At 55.9% G+C, this 14,886-nt stretch overlaps 3 protein-coding genes across 3 annotated transcripts; 1 reads left to right on the top strand and 2 right to left on the bottom strand.

Moving 5' to 3' along the window:
• Nucleotides 1-388: 388 nt before the first annotated feature.
• On the bottom strand, nucleotides 389-5,011 carry INS49_014139 (uncharacterized protein; the record flags this gene model as incomplete). The annotated part of the gene is made up of 3 exons (XM_043174830.1): nucleotides 389-3,574; nucleotides 3,626-4,805; nucleotides 4,863-5,011. The coding sequence occupies 3 exons, from the start codon at nucleotides 5,009-5,011 to the stop codon at nucleotides 389-391; spliced, it is 4,515 nt and encodes a 1,504-aa protein (XP_043021775.1).
• A 1,024-nt stretch (nucleotides 5,012-6,035) lies between these two features.
• INS49_014138 (uncharacterized protein) lies at nucleotides 6,036-10,051 on the top strand (the record flags this gene model as incomplete). The annotated part of the gene is made up of 5 exons (XM_043174829.1): nucleotides 6,036-6,062; nucleotides 6,136-6,185; nucleotides 6,248-6,297; nucleotides 6,457-9,740; nucleotides 9,809-10,051. 5 exons carry the CDS (start codon nucleotides 6,036-6,038, stop codon nucleotides 10,049-10,051), a joined length of 3,654 nt encoding a protein of 1,217 aa, XP_043021774.1.
• Nucleotides 10,052-10,878: 827 nt separating this feature from the next.
• INS49_014137 (uncharacterized protein) lies at nucleotides 10,879-11,876 on the bottom strand (the record flags this gene model as incomplete). Its single annotated transcript, XM_043174828.1, has 2 exons — nucleotides 10,879-11,193; nucleotides 11,292-11,876. 2 exons carry the CDS (start codon nucleotides 11,874-11,876, stop codon nucleotides 10,879-10,881), a joined length of 900 nt encoding a protein of 299 aa, XP_043021773.1.
• Between the last annotated feature and the right edge of the window lie 3,010 nt (nucleotides 11,877-14,886).

The raw sequence follows: 14,886 nt of genomic DNA, 5'->3' as shown, positions 1-14,886 counted from the left end.
AGTAAATCAGTTGTGATCTGGACAATGTAGTCGGGGCACCCGATTTGGGCCCGGGGTCTGCGCTGTGTGTTGATGTGTGTGCCTCTTTGCAAGAGTTGCGTGGCAAGGAAGAGAGGGGCGAGAAAGTAAGTGAGGCAGATGGGCAGGTGGACCGACCTTGGCCAAAAACCCCAACGCAGCCGATGTGAGACCCCGGGGGCCCCCAATGCCTAGTACGCGTTGCGGCGATGAGCAGCTGGAGCCGCAGGAGTCGCATGCGCCACGGGAACGCATTAACGACACTGCTCTTCGATCCGTCAGATATATGGGATAGGCATCGTCACCAAGAATCAAGGTAAACAACACCATGACATGAGAATCTATGCATTTCTATACATCCGGCGAATCTCTACAGCTCATCTTTGACATGGCCCCCCAGCGTAGCCTCAGGGTCCTCCCCTTCAAAGGCCCTACTCTTGGGATTTTTGTCCTCCTGGGGCTCCTTGAGCTCCTCTCCGTCGCCCCCGATAACCTTTTCCTTCTGCCCGTCCAACCCCTCGGCCTTGCCTCCCTTCCTCTTGCGGTCCAAGGCCGCAATCTCGTCGTCATACGGGGTCCACTCTGGCACCTGCCTCCTCGCCCTGTCGAGTTTGGGCTCCTTTGTTTGTGGGTTGTTGCAGAGGTCGATGGTCTTGGCCTCAGAGAACGACTCGTCGCTGCACCACGTCTCGCACCATAGCCACTCCTGCGGCAGGCTGTGGATCGGAATCTGGAACTGCATGTGGTTCGGCAGGTCCTGGTCCAGGTTGGACAGCGAATTCGGGTCCGCCGAGAGCGTGTGGTACGTCTGCCGCAGCCGGTCGCCGGCCGCCAGCTCCCGGAAGCGCCGGAGGTCGACCACGTACAGCGCCGAGATGTGGTATGGCTGCCCGCGCAGGTAGTTCGCCCAGTAGCCCTGCTTCCAGAAGCGGAAGCCCTCCATCTCGACGCGAGAGTCGCACATAGGCGTGAACCCGTACGGCGCGCCCTCGAGATCGTGCTGCACCAGGCTGTACATGTCCGTACGGACAATCTGGTCTGCATCGACGAAGATGACCTTGTCCAGAGAAAGCGGGAAGAGCACGTCCAGGAAGAGGATCTTGTAGCCCCAGATCTCACGCTGCTTCTCCTTCTGCTGGCGGAGCCAGTGGGGCCACTTGTACGTTACCATCTCGTATTTGAAGCCGTACTCCTCGGCCATGAAAGGCAGGAAGTCCTTGAATGCTGGAGACAGGAATTGCTCGATGAACCAGAACTTGACTGAGTGTTTGGTATTCTTCATCACGCTGAGCATCATGATGTTCAGCATGCGCTCATACAGGTGGCCACTGGCGACAGAGAAGATGTTGATCTCGGCGTGCTCTTCGTCCGAGGAAGACTTGGTCTTGACACCAAATAGATCCTTGCCGAACTTGAGTCCCTTAGACACGACGTCGAGAACACCTCCTTGGTCGCCCTCCTCAAGAACATCGGCCTCCTCCATCCCGGGCTTCCGGTTGATCCGCGGATAGAGTGTGGTGCCCATGAAGTTCATCAGGGCAGTCTCGGTCCCCTCATCACCAGGAACAGCACTGTAGCCCTTGGCACCGACACTTTCGATATGATAGATATCAGAGCTGCGACCCTCCTTCAGCTGAATGTTGTAGAAGCCCGGATTGGCCTTGAACTGGAAGTAGCCCAGGTTGAACATGACAATCGTGTCTGCGACCTTGGAATCCTTCTCAGTACTGAGCGTCAGCTGCGCGCCACGGGGCAGAGACCCTGAGGACTCCCTAGAGTGGCCCTCAATGAGAATGTTCTCGAGCTCGTAGACGACCTCAACGTCACTCTTAATTGAGCTGAGTTTGAGATTGTCCAGATCGTGCACGGAAGCCTTGGAGGCTACGAGCCATGCAGGAGGTACGTCCATTGCAACGTTCAGCAGTGCTTCGGATGGCAGGCCTTTGAACTCTGCCGCGGGAGACTTGACTTTCCCTGACTCATCGAAGACAGGGGCATGGTCGAGAACATATCTGTAGAACCGCTTCACCGGAAGTTCCTCCAGCTTCTCCTTGGGATTGATGAAGACCTTGAGATACACTCCTGAGAGCTCAGAGAGCACCTTCAGAATGGGCACCCATCTTTGACCTTGCTCACTAGCAGGGTTGATGACGGCCACGAACTGAATTGTCGCCTTCGACTTGTCGCCAATTTCGAACGCAGTATGTGTGGAGTTCCAGACGTTGAACGCAGATATTCTGAGTGGAGAGCCAGATTCGAAAATACCCTCAGGCACATCGGGCATAGTAGACAGCGCGGTGATTGACGTAACCTTGGCCGCCGCCAGAGGGCTAGAGACCTTCTCAGCAAGACCCAGATCCTCGATCGCATTATAGACTGGCAGTATTCTCAACTTCTGCTCGATGTCCAAGAAGAGTTGATAATCATCTGCATTGAAGTCTGCTGCTGACTCAACAGGCCCGACAATACGGCCATTGAGAATGAGCATGTTTTGCCCAGGTCGGATGGCCGCAGTCGAGAGGAATCGGCGCAGAGCAGAATCATAGAGCTCGTTCTCTTCTGTCAAGCCCTCAGTGGTATCGATAATGATCTTCAACAGCTCCTCCGAATCCGCAGCTGCGAGGTCAGACTGGCTAGCTTTTAATGCCGAATTGATCTTGTGCGCTTCCTCTGAGTCCACAGGATTGTGAATGATTTCCAGGCGGATGCCAGGGTTGTTGACCCGGAATTGCAACGCTGAGGCAGCGAGCTTGACGCCTTCAGGGTTGGCCAGGTCGAGAACGAGCGTCAACACAGCCCAGTTCTCCTTGGTGGACTCCGGGTACGACTCGAGCACAGGGATCATTTCGAAAAGCTCTGCATGCTCCGAGTGCAGCTTGTTCACATCCAGCATATCCAGATCATTTGGATCGCTTGGGAATATGACAGTGTTGCGGCGCTTGGCTGCATTCTGCAAGAAGTAGTCAGGGATCCACTGGTCCTCCTCGATCTCACCGTAGAAGATGGCCTGTCGTAGGGTCTGCAGATCGATTCCAATCTGCTGGCTCATAGGCGGCAGCCAGTTGCCTTGACGTGACATTGGAAGGCCGTCAACAAAGAAGACAGGGGTTGGGCCATGTGCGCGTAGTCGATCGGCCCAAACCTGGGAAAGACGAGTTTGTTCTCCGTGGTGCTCAGACGCCAAAACCTCTTCAAAAGACAGAGCGGTGGTGTCTTCTCGCAATGTCCTGTTCGCAACCGCTGCTTCGAACAGTCCCTTGTCCGCGTCTCCAGTCTTCTTGGCTTCGATAGCAGCCTGCAGATATGCCATCATCGCCGACAGACCATATGTCTCCACAAGGTTGTAGACTACTTTCGCTTGACGCTCGGAGGCTTCGGTGAAAGCTAGAGGCACAATGCCGAACCTCACGGGAAGCTTCCGCTTGACGAAGTCTTGGAGCTGCTTGCCCACCAAGGCGACATCATCCTCCTTGCTGAGATCCACGGGAAAGATCAAATTGAAGATATCACGTCGAATCTGAGGCAGGGAGCCAGGCATGCCGCCACCTTGGAGGAGCTGGGGGGGCATTAGCAGTGGCCAAGACGAGCGGGTGGGGGCAATACTCACGCTCATCAGGTGCTTGGGGAATGCCTCGTATCGCTTGTCCTTCTCAACATTGTTCAAGTAAACGATGGCCTTCCCATCCTCCGGCCCATCGTGCCAGACAAATCTCTGAACGTCGTCAGTCGCCTTGGCAGCAGCCACAGATTGGTGGGTGAGGAGGGCAATTGCCTCTTCCCCGGTCAAGCCCAGGTCAGTAACGCCGTTGATGAGCTTCCGCTCGCTTCTCAGCAAGTCAACCAGGGTGAAGGCGTCCATCTGTCTCTCAACGAGCTGAACGCCGTTCATCCACAGCACGTTAGTCCCTGCGGGCACCAGTTCGGCGCGGTTGCCCTTGTGCTCGCTGTAAAAGTCATCCGAGACGTCATGGGCAGCAAGCGAGCTAGAGTGTTTCGGGAAGTCCTGGGTCAGCTTCAGGAGGGTGCCGAATGGGTCATCACTCTGCATGATGAAGGATGAAGCCTTCAGACCAAGGGAGGACAGTTCCGACGTAGACAGGGGCTTGAGATCAGCGACCTCCTCCTCCTGGTCCAAGACGACTTCGGAGGCTATGACCTTCTGGGATGCATCTTCCTCCGCCTTGCGGTCGTCGATGACAATGTAGTCGGTTCTCTTCAGCTGGAGCGCAACTCCATAGCCACTGACGGGCAACGGCTCGAGGTTCTCGTAGGACAGCCTGCGGTGGCGGAGCTTGTAGGTGCATTCCCTGTTTAGTGCCTTCTCTGACAGGACCCTGTGGAATGGTGCAAATCGAGGCGAGGTGATGTCTGCGTACAGAATGCAGCTAGGGCCATCACCGAGAGAGCGGTCGAACGGCAGATCCCGGTCCTGTCGCTCCGGTACATGGCCCCGAGCTTGGCCTGCGTCCAGAGAGGGAATACAATGTTGCTGGCCCAGCCATATTGTCCATGCATCACAACCGTCCTGGTTCCCTTGTAGCGTGGGTTCGACCCCTGTTTGATAATACTGGTAATGTGCCTCGATCCGGGGGACTGCCGACCTCGTTGATAGGGCCAGCTTGAAGATAGACAAGCCCTCGTCGCTCGTTATGTGCCCGTCTTCTTGAAGCACGGACAGGAAGCTCTCGTATAATTCGGCGTCGGTCTTGAGCTCGGAGAAGTAGCCGTCTGCGATGCGGTCGAGGAGCGGAAAGTAGCTGGAGGCATTCTCGTGGGCGGCAGTCTCCCTAGAAACCCGATCAGTCGACATAATCACACCGGAGCCGGCCAGGTCAAGTGCTTACAGCAGCTCTATCAAATACGGAGGCGAGGGAAATGCAGCCTTCATGGCGATCTCGACAGACGGTCCGGCGCATGTCGGCTGGGCCTTGAAGAGGGTTGCTGCCAGCAGGGAAGCCAGCAGGCTCCCCGGCAGCTGGGAGAGTCGTATCATGGCTTCTTCTTGCCCAGTGGGATATGACGAGAAGCTATGCGATTTGGAGAATGGATATGGGAGGGTATGGGAGGTTGTGGCCGGCGAAGCCTTACAAGGCGCAATCGATCAGTCGGGCGACGGCCTCAAAAGAATCCAGTATGTAGTCAATAAGCCTGGGGCTGCCTATCAACAAGCTCCACTATGCTCCCATTGCTCTAGAAGTATGGCAGGTTCTCTGGGTTTAAATGTACAGCAACAACAAAGGATAGCAGATGTTGTGCTAGGCCAGAAGTTAACTGGTCTTCTGGAAGTTGTCTCGAATTGTTTGGTCTTTCTTTGCTTGTAGTGTCCAGCCCTGTGTCGAAAGTGAACACATTGCCTTGGGAGCTCTCCCAAAGAGGCTAGCGTGACGGAGAGCAGCTGCTTAAGTCATACGGGGTCACCGTTCCATTAGTTATAGACGGTACCTAACAATCACAAGGGGACTCAAACAGGACAGAATAATGTTGCCAAGATAGAAGAGGGCATAGGGTCTTTTTGTTGTAATTGAAATCTCAACTTCATTTTCCATTCTTTTTTGCGATTGATTCGCATTTAGGTGGTGCATCAAAATATGTGGAAAGAGCAGAAAGTCTACTCCAATCGATACAATCAGTCCTGGCCAGTGCCAGTGCCAGGGTGTCAACTCAAACGGCAAGCGTGCACGGTCCAGGCCAGTGACGAGCAAGCTGGGCTGGACACTCCCTGGTCTAGTTCCACCTTGCAGATGGCCACGATTCCACTCTTGTGGCCTCGAATCCCCCTACCCGCCAGCAACACCAACACCAACACGCCGTGGACTCGAACGACCGGTGCCAGGTGGTCCATACTCGCTCCTTCACCTTCGACCACACCAGGCACTCTTGAACTCGTCAGGAAGTCCAGATTCAAGCAGCACCAAGCAGCCACTGCATGGCCTTTCGCCCTGCTCCCAATCAAAACATCCCACCAGTCTGTCCCTCTCGGTTGATGTGAAGCTTGGGCTTCCAGAGCACCACCCACCATGGCCTCCTCAGGCATGCTCACCAAGGTCCGTCCACACATAGCACCATCAGCTTTGCCCTCTAGTAGGGAAGAGCGCCAGAGCTGACAATGCGCAACAGTTCGAGAGCAAGAGCTCCCGCGCCAAAGGGATTGCCTTCCACCCCAAGCGGTAAGCTTCAACCATTATCCAGCCCGAGTTGCCTCATCGACACTGATACTCATACCTTCCAGACCATGGATCCTCGTCTCCCTTCATTCATCGACTATCCAGCTATGGGACTGTACGTACAAACACCTGTAGGACAGTGGGGCTGGGCGCATTGCCAGGCTGGACGGGCAGGAGATTGCGACTCCCTAGATTCTATCCATCGGCCATCCTAGCCCCTGGGGCCCTTGACACCAGCTTCGGCAGTCGCTAACTCTAGTCTACGCGTGAACAGACCGTATGGGAACCCTGATCGACCGACTTGAAGGCCACAGCGGTCCCGTCCGCGGCGTCGACTTCCACAAGACCCAACCCCTGTTCGTGTCCGGCGGCGACGACTACAAGATTAAGGTGTGGTCTCTGACCACGAGGAGGGAGCTGTTCACACTCAATGGGCATCTCGACTACGTCCGAACCGTTTTCTTCCACCACGAGCTCCCATGGATCATCTCAGCCTCCGACGACCAGACCATCAGAATATGGAACTGGCAGAACCGATCTCTGATCTGCACCATGACCGGCCACAACCATTATGTCATGTGCGCCAGCTTTCACCCCACACAAGACCTGGTCGTCTCGGCCTCCCTGGATCAGTCCGTCCGTGTGTGGGACATCTCAGGGCTGCGCAAGAAGCACTCCGCCCCCACTTCCATAACATTCGAGGAGCAAGTGGCTAGGGGCAACCAAAACCAAACCGATATGTTTGGAAACACCGATGCCGTGGTCAAGTTCGTTCTGGAGGGCCATGATCGCGGTGTTAACTGGGTCTCGTTCCACCCAACCATGCCCTTGATCGTGTCGGCTGGCGACGACAGGCTGGTCAAGCTGTGGCGCATGAGCGAGACGAAGGCATGGGAGGTCGATACATGTCGAGGCCACTTCCAGAACTCCTCTGGGTGTCTCTTCCACCCCCACCAGGACCTCATCCTGTCGGTCGGAGAAGACAAGACCATCCGAGTGTGGGACCTGAACAAGAGGACAAGCGTGCAGAGCTTCAAGCGAGAGAATGACAGGTTCTGGGTCATTGCTGCTCATCCGGAGATCAACCTGTTTGCGGCTGGCCACGATAACGGAGTCATGGTCTTCAAGCTTGAACGTGAGAGACCGGCAATGGCCGTCCACCAGAGCACCCTCTTCTACATCACAAAGGAGAAGCAGGTCAAGTCGTACGACTTCCAGAAGAATATTGAGAGCCCCACGCTGCTCTCCCTTAAGAAGGTTGGGCCTGCCTGGGTCCCTCCTCGCACGCTTTCGTACAACCCTGCTGAACGCTCGGTTCTGGTCACCTCCTCCACAGATGGCGGGTCGTACGAGCTCGTCAACCTTCCTCGTGACGGCTCTGGCGCTATCGAGCCCACAGAGTCAAAGCGCGGACAGGGCAACTCTGCGATCTTCGTGGCCCGGAATAGGTTCGCTGTCTTGAACAAGTCCAGCCAGACTATTGACATTAAAGATTTGTCAAACGCCACCACCCGTTCCTTCAAGCCTCCCATCGGAACGACCGACATTTACTTTGGTGGAACCGGCAACCTCCTCATCATCACCCCAACAGCCGTGCACCTCTACGATATCCAGCAGAAGAAGAGCATCGCGGATCTGTCTGTGAATGGTGTGAAGTATGTTGTGTGGTCCAATGACGGTCTGTATGCCGCCCTTCTGAGCAAGCACAACGTCACTATCGTCACCAAGACCCTGGAGCAAGTGAGCACCCTGCACGAGACCATCCGTATCAAGAGTGCTACTTGGGATGACGCCGGCGTTCTACTCTACTCGACCCTCAACCATATCAAGTACACTCTGCTGAACGGCGACAACGGTATCGTCCGAACACTGGACACGACCGTGTACCTCACCCGTGTCAAGGGCCGCAATGTGTACTGCCTGGACCGCGCGGCCAAGCCCAAGGTTCTCCATGTCGACCCTACCGAGTACCGCTTCAAGCTGTCGCTAGTCAAGAAGAACTACAGTGAAATGCTTGACATCATCCGGAACTCGAGCTTGGTTGGCCAGTCTGTCATCTCGTATGTACAGAAGAAGGGCTACCCCGAGATTGCCCTGCAGTTCGTCCAGGACCCAACCACAAGATTCGAGCTCGCCCTTGAGTGTGGCAATCTCGAGGTCGCCGTGGAGATGGCCAAGCAGCTGGACAAGCAGGCACTCTGGGTCAAGCTCGGCAGTGAGGCGCTCGCTCATGGAAACCACCAAACAGTCGAGATGTGCTACCAGAAGCTGAAGCAGTTCGACAAGCTGTCCTTCCTGTACCTGACCACCGGCGATCAGTCTAAGCTTGCTAGGATGGCAAAGATCGCTGAGCACAGAGGAGACTTTACTTCTAGGTTCCAGAACGACCTGTTCCTTGGTGACGTGGACAGAATACAAATGTTCAAGGAGGTGGATCTTTACCCTCTGGCATATCTGACTGCCAAGTCGTACGGTCAGGAAGAAGAGTGTCAGTCGATCCTGGAGGCCACGGGCTTGACAGAGGACCAAATCACGCTGCCAAAGATCGGCGAGCCCCTGACTCCACCAAAGCCAGTTGTGCCAACGTTCAAGGCGAACTGGCCGACAAAGGCCACCTCACAGTCTTTCTTCGAGAAGGCATTGCTTGGCGAGGTCGAGGGTCTCTCGCTCGAGGATACGCCCGCAGCCACGAACGGATTCGGCGACGACTCGGTAGACGATCTTGTGGCCAAGAACGGCGCGCTGGCAGAAGCCGACGATGAGGAGGACGCTGCTGGCTGGGACATGGGAGATGACGAGGTTCCTGACGTAGAAGGCGACTTCGTAAATGTCGAGAGCGCAGACGCCGGTGGTGCTGGCAGCAGCGAGGCCGACATGTGGGCTCGTAACTCTCCATTGGCCGTGGACCATGTGGCCGGCGGGTCCTTCGAGAGCGCTATGAACCTCCTCAACAGGCAAGTGGGCGCTGTTAGTTTCGCACCGCTCAAGCCAAGATTCTTGGAGGTGCACGAAGCGTCTAAGACGTACCTCCCTGCATCTGCGGGCTTGCCTCCGTTGATCAACTATGTGCGCCGCACGGTCGACGAACAAGATCCTAGGTCGGTCTTGCCGTTTATTCCCAGAGATCTTGAGCACCTCGCCACCAATGATCTCCAACGCGGGTACGACACAATGAAGGCAAACAAACTGGAGGATGGTGTCAACATCTTCAAGGGTGTCCTCCACGCTATATTGGTCAACGCTGTCTCAAGTGAGAGCGAGGTCGCCGAAGCGAAGAAGCTCATCACGTCGGCGAGCGAGTACACAGTTGCCATGTCGGTCGAGCTGGCACGGAGGAAACTTGGCTCGCCAGCCGAGGTCAACGCCAATCCCGAGCTGCTGAAGCGGTCCCTGGAGCTGTCAGCATACTTCACAATCCCCAAGATCGAGGTGCCTCATCGCCAGCTGGCCCTGCTCAACGCCATGAACCTGGCAAGGAATGCCAAGAATTTGAGCTCGGCCCTGAGCTTCGCGAACCGCATCCTGGCCAACGGAGGAGGCGGCAAGATTCTTGAGAACGTAAGTCATCTATCATACAAGTTGTCTTGAGGTTGAGGGCACGGTGTGCTAACGAATAACGTCTACAGGCCAAGAAGACCAAGGCACTGGCTGAGCGCAACCCGCACGACGAGATCGAGATCGAATTCGACCAGTTCGCCGAGTTCGAGATCTGCGCGGCCAGCCACACGCCAATCTACAGTGGCACGGCGTACGAGGAGTGCGCGTTCGACGGGTCCAAGTACCACACCAAGTACAAGGGCACCGTGTGTACCGTCTGCGAGGTTTGCGAGGTCGGCAAGCACGGCAGCGGGCTGAAGCTCTTCTTCTAAAGAAAGCTGGCTGCAAATGATCTCAGGATGGGCGCCGGGGTGTAGGGAATAGGTATAACCTACCATTCCCACAATGATGTAATTAGCTAGTCTTTTTAACGACACGAAGATGGGGGAAAACTCGGGTTCGATCTGAAGTGGTAGATGGGGCAGGGGAGGTCTGCTGTATGGTGAGATTATAGCGATGGCAGTGGGCGGTGCGCCGCGCGCCGCCCAAGAGAAGAACAAAAGTCGAGGTCTGTGTTTTTCCCCGATGGCTCCTAGACGAAAGAAAAGCTGGCGGGTGAGGGGTAAACAAATGTCTTGAATGTTGCCGCAATATACTTATATTGATGACTATGCGTCCCTGCGATGATGCGTTGCGTGCGTGTATTGCCCGGGCTGAGGGTCTAGTACAGGACCCGCCCTCGCACTGGCATGCTTCTGCTGCCATTCATGAATGTGCATGGCTTCTACAAGGCCGCCCGGAGGTGATGGGACGACCTCCAAGGACTGGATTGTCAACTGCAGGTAGCCCCTCGAGCAGTCTGCTGGCTGTTTGCTCGTAGTGACAGAGCGTCGGAAAGCTTGACCTGATGGTCGCTTTGCGTAATACGTTACTCGGGCAAGTCAGTCAACCATCCAGCCGTTTAGTCATCGTATTGGCATTAAGTCTCATCATTTCTATGTCTTTTTGGCGTATGTGTGTTCTCCTAGAAGCCAGGCACAACGACGCGTGCCCAGACCTGCGTGCTCAGAACCACCAACACGACCAGCCCATCATCCCGCCTGGCCTACCTCCTTGCTCAATCAGTCGCCACCCAGGCCAACTGCAGCGAAGCACGAAACTATACAATAGTCTCCAGCTCTCGGGCGTAACCCAGCGCGTTCTCGATAACCAGCTTGCTCATCTCTTCCTTTCCGCCGGCACCGGCCGCGGCCTCATCGTCATCGTCTCCTTCCCCGCCGGCAGCAGCGGCCTCGGCCTCCTTGGGGAAGTATATCCTGCCGTCCTTGAGGGTCCAGCCGCGGGAGCGGGCGAATTCGATGACGGCGCCCTCGGAGTCGAGGAAGAGGAGCGACTTTGTGGACGAGATAGGCAGGGACGGGTAGGCGCGCTCGCTGCTGGAGGCGATCTCGGAGCGGATCTGGGAGGTGAGGATCTGTTTTCGTTGCGGGTCGTGGTTAGCAGGGTAGTTGGTGCAACGACCTGGCATCATGTGAAGGTGGGCTCATATGGGAATGCCACATCTCCACTCACCTCAGAGAACACAGCAAACTCCTCACTCGGCACCTCGCGGCTCTTCATGGCCTTCCACACGCGGTCGTAGCTCCCCTCCATGAGCCACCGCTCGAGGCGGATCGGGTAGCCCAGGAAGCGGTCGCCCTCGACGTCGGCGGTGGCGCCGCCGCCCTCGCGGGCCGCCAGGCTCTCGAGCTCCGAGTGGAACTCGGCGTACCGGCCCTGCGTCAGCAGCAGCAGCAGGTACAGGCCCGTGACGCGGTTGCGCTCGGCGAGCGACGGCGGGAGCACCGAGGCCGGCAGCTCGTAGAAGGGCGCCAGCTGCGCCACGTACCGCGTGAAGGCCTCCGGGTCCCGCGCCCGGATGCTGTACAGGGCTCCTTGCTCGTATGTCTCGCGGGCGAGGGTGAGGACGCTCTGGGGTGGCTGCTGCTGCTGTTGCTGCTTGTTGCTGGTGATGGTGGCGGGGGAGGGGGAGAGGGCGTTGAGCTTCAGGAGCTGGAGTTTTGCTTTGGAGAGGAGGGGAGCGGCGTCGGCGTAGCTGAGGGTCGAGGATTGGGATTTCAGCTGGGAGAGGATCTGCTGCAGCTGGCGTTCGGCCATGGTGTCGGTGGTCGCAGTCTCGTGCTGCTGCGGCTGGACGGGGGCGGGTCTTTTGCTTGCTCGAGAGGGTTGTGTTGGTAGGACGAGACTGTGCTATGAACTCGTAATTAAATAGACCTCGCAGTTCGTTGAGTGGTTCGTAGTTCGCTCGCAGAGTTGGTCGTCGAAAGTGGTGTCGTTGATGATGTTGATGGTGATGGGTCTGTAGTGGCGGTTGAATGCAGAGCTCCGGCATTCAGCCAACGGCAGAGCAGGCTGCGGAAGGCTGACGAACTGACGTTGCCTTTCCGGCTGGCAGGCCCAATCCGTGGCGCAGGGGCCCCCTTGGGGACCCACCCGCTGGGGTGATTATGTAATGCGGACCTTGCAAGTCGTTATGCCAGCATGCCGAGCCGATCGAACTCGTCCAGGCTTTCTGCCAACTGGTCTAATGGATAGACAGTGGCACGACACTAATACTCTGATACCTCAATTAATTCACTTTGTTTCGTCAGCTTTCCACTCCCCAACGCTCACATGATCCGTGACATAAACTCAATATGCTCGGCTGTATTTCCACGGCAGATGGGAGCTACAAGCACCAGACCTCATCTGAGAGCGCAAGTCTTGGTAAGGGTGTGGCACTCTGGGACGGGTGAACGTCGATTCACACTCGATGCCCGCCACGCGTCTCCTCCAATGCATCAGGACGCAGCCAAGCTAGGTATGCGCGCCCAGCGGTAATGCCTTGCTACGCCTAGCCACGTGTCCGAACCGGCTGGCTTCCTGGCCCCGAAACGATGGGCTGCTGCTGCTTCACTATCTCGACCATGGTGCTTGAGTTTGAGCGTGCCCTGCATACTCTCGGTTTTCTTCTATATGGCAGCGTAACTCGGATGACTCCGAGGCCGGCAGCATTTCCCTGACGGTCATGGAAGCACGCTCGAATCTGCCTGCATAATCCAGGATGTATTGCCTGGGTTGTATTGCCTGGAGGGAGGCTCGATTGGTCGAAACAAAGACACACCTGCAGGAGCAGTCAGCCAGCAACACAGCCTAAGACGTCACAGACGGAGGAGTCCTCTGTGACCTGCAAGTGTAGAATGGTCGCCCCGCCGCGCGTCGTACCGCGCCTCTTCCCATTTATGGTACATCTTGTCTAGAGCTCTCAAGATCGAGAGCTTCGAAGCTACAGAGAATAGATCTCGCTGTGGACCCGAGCTTTTCAGGGCACAGGTTTTGTTACAGGTTACAGACCGCTCCAAAGCTTCGTGCTGGTATTCAATACGCTGCTGTGTGAGCTGCTGACACCTACCCGATCGACTGATCAACGCACTAGCCGCGCCTCCACGTGCTTGCTTGCGGTACTCGACATGGCTGGCCCGAACTTGGACGTGGACTTGCTTTCTTCCATGGAACGCACAGGAGACAAAACTACATTGGGATTTGGTGGTCCGGTGCAAGAAGCCCATGGGAATGGGCAAACACAACAGTTTTCAGGAGTGCTGATCAAGCTATTCAAAGTGCCAGTATGGAGCTATTGAACCATATCATGGGAGTTTTACGACGCTGACATATTATTTATCACCTAGGTGGGCAGCCCAACCCCCTTCATATCTCCCACCTTTCTTGGCAACGGTCCCGAGGAAGTCCTCAGGAAGCCTTCGGTATGCTGGATCTGCCGTCGACTGCTTGCATGTCTTTCCAAATCTCTGGCCGGAAGGGACGCAGCTTTCATTCTTGGCTCTTCCACCTCCAACTGTGCCTTGAACCATGAGCTTCTGATTGCCATTCGCATTTTCCTGAAGCAGAATGGTATCAGGGCAGATGAAATTACAGTTGAGTCTACGGGTCCAGGTCCTCTGCGCCTGATTCTCGGAACGAAAAGATCGGGTGCTGAGGGAACAAAGACACCTCAATCGGATCAATCCGAGGTAACCGGTACTGACATGTTGGTGTGGAAGACCAATTTAGCCAAGGATACGCAAGCCTTGGACATGTCGCAATCCTTCGACGTGTATCAAGAATACCAAGATACGGCAACCACTTCACCAGAAACGTGGATTCCAAAGACACCTCATGTTCCCAAGAGTTCACACAGCAACGAATGCTTGACGCTTGCAAAGAGGTGGCTCAACGATTGTCTGCGGGAGCATCCGCATTGCAGGACCCGTATGATGCCTAAGCTCCCACGTCGTGTCGTTGATGTCAAAACGGGGCGACTGAGACTTTTCGTCCCCCGCAATGGCACCAGAGGGAACTGGGTCGCGTTGAGCCATTGCTGGGGAAGGAAGAACACCTTCAAGACCACGCTCAAGACGCTTGAATCCCACCAGCGCGGAATCGGGTGGGGAAAGCTCCCGAAGACGTTCAAAGACGCTATCCAGGTAACCCGAGCACTCGGGGTGCGTTACTTGTGGATTGATTCACTTTGTATCATTCAGGACGATGGGTGAGACGTTCCTAACATCCCATCTCTTTGATGCTCAATCTTTTGATGAGATTATAACAGAGGTGCCGATTTCCATGCCGAGGCGGCGAAGATGTGCGATATATATCGAGACTCCATCTTGACTATAGCTGCCTCTTCCTCTTCCAGCGATTGTGCCGGCTTTCTCCAGGATAGAATAATTGACGATCCGCTTGAGCTCAAGAAGCCTGAGAGATTGCAATCCATTCGTTTTCGTCGCGCGGTTGACCACTCACGGATGCTTCGCGACGATCCAATCCACGCTCGAGCCTGGACCTTCCAGGAGACATACTTCCGCGCCGCCTGCTCTCATTTGGTTCTCAGGAAGCAACTTGGGAGTGTGAGACTCTCAGGCAATGCGAATGTCGTCAGATTGAGTTCGGACAAGACGCGAAAACAAATCCCAACGAACTGGGACGAGCAGCCTATCGGAAGTACACGAGAGCGGTGATCGAAGGGCAATTCCATGTAGGGAAGAAATACGATCTCCCTAGGCTTGGTACTCATCTCCAAACACATTCAGTGGACCCGAGCCAGTCCAAGCCCTCAGTCATAGAGTGC

This window comes from Diaporthe citri, assembly GCF_014595645.1.
Source record: "Diaporthe citri strain NFHF-8-4 chromosome Unknown scaffold_7, whole genome shotgun sequence".
Lineage (NCBI taxonomy): Eukaryota > Fungi > Ascomycota > Sordariomycetes > Diaporthales > Diaporthaceae > Diaporthe > Diaporthe citri.
The sequence above is the reverse complement of the archived record's forward strand: the minus strand, read 5'-3'. Positions and strand labels throughout refer to the sequence as shown.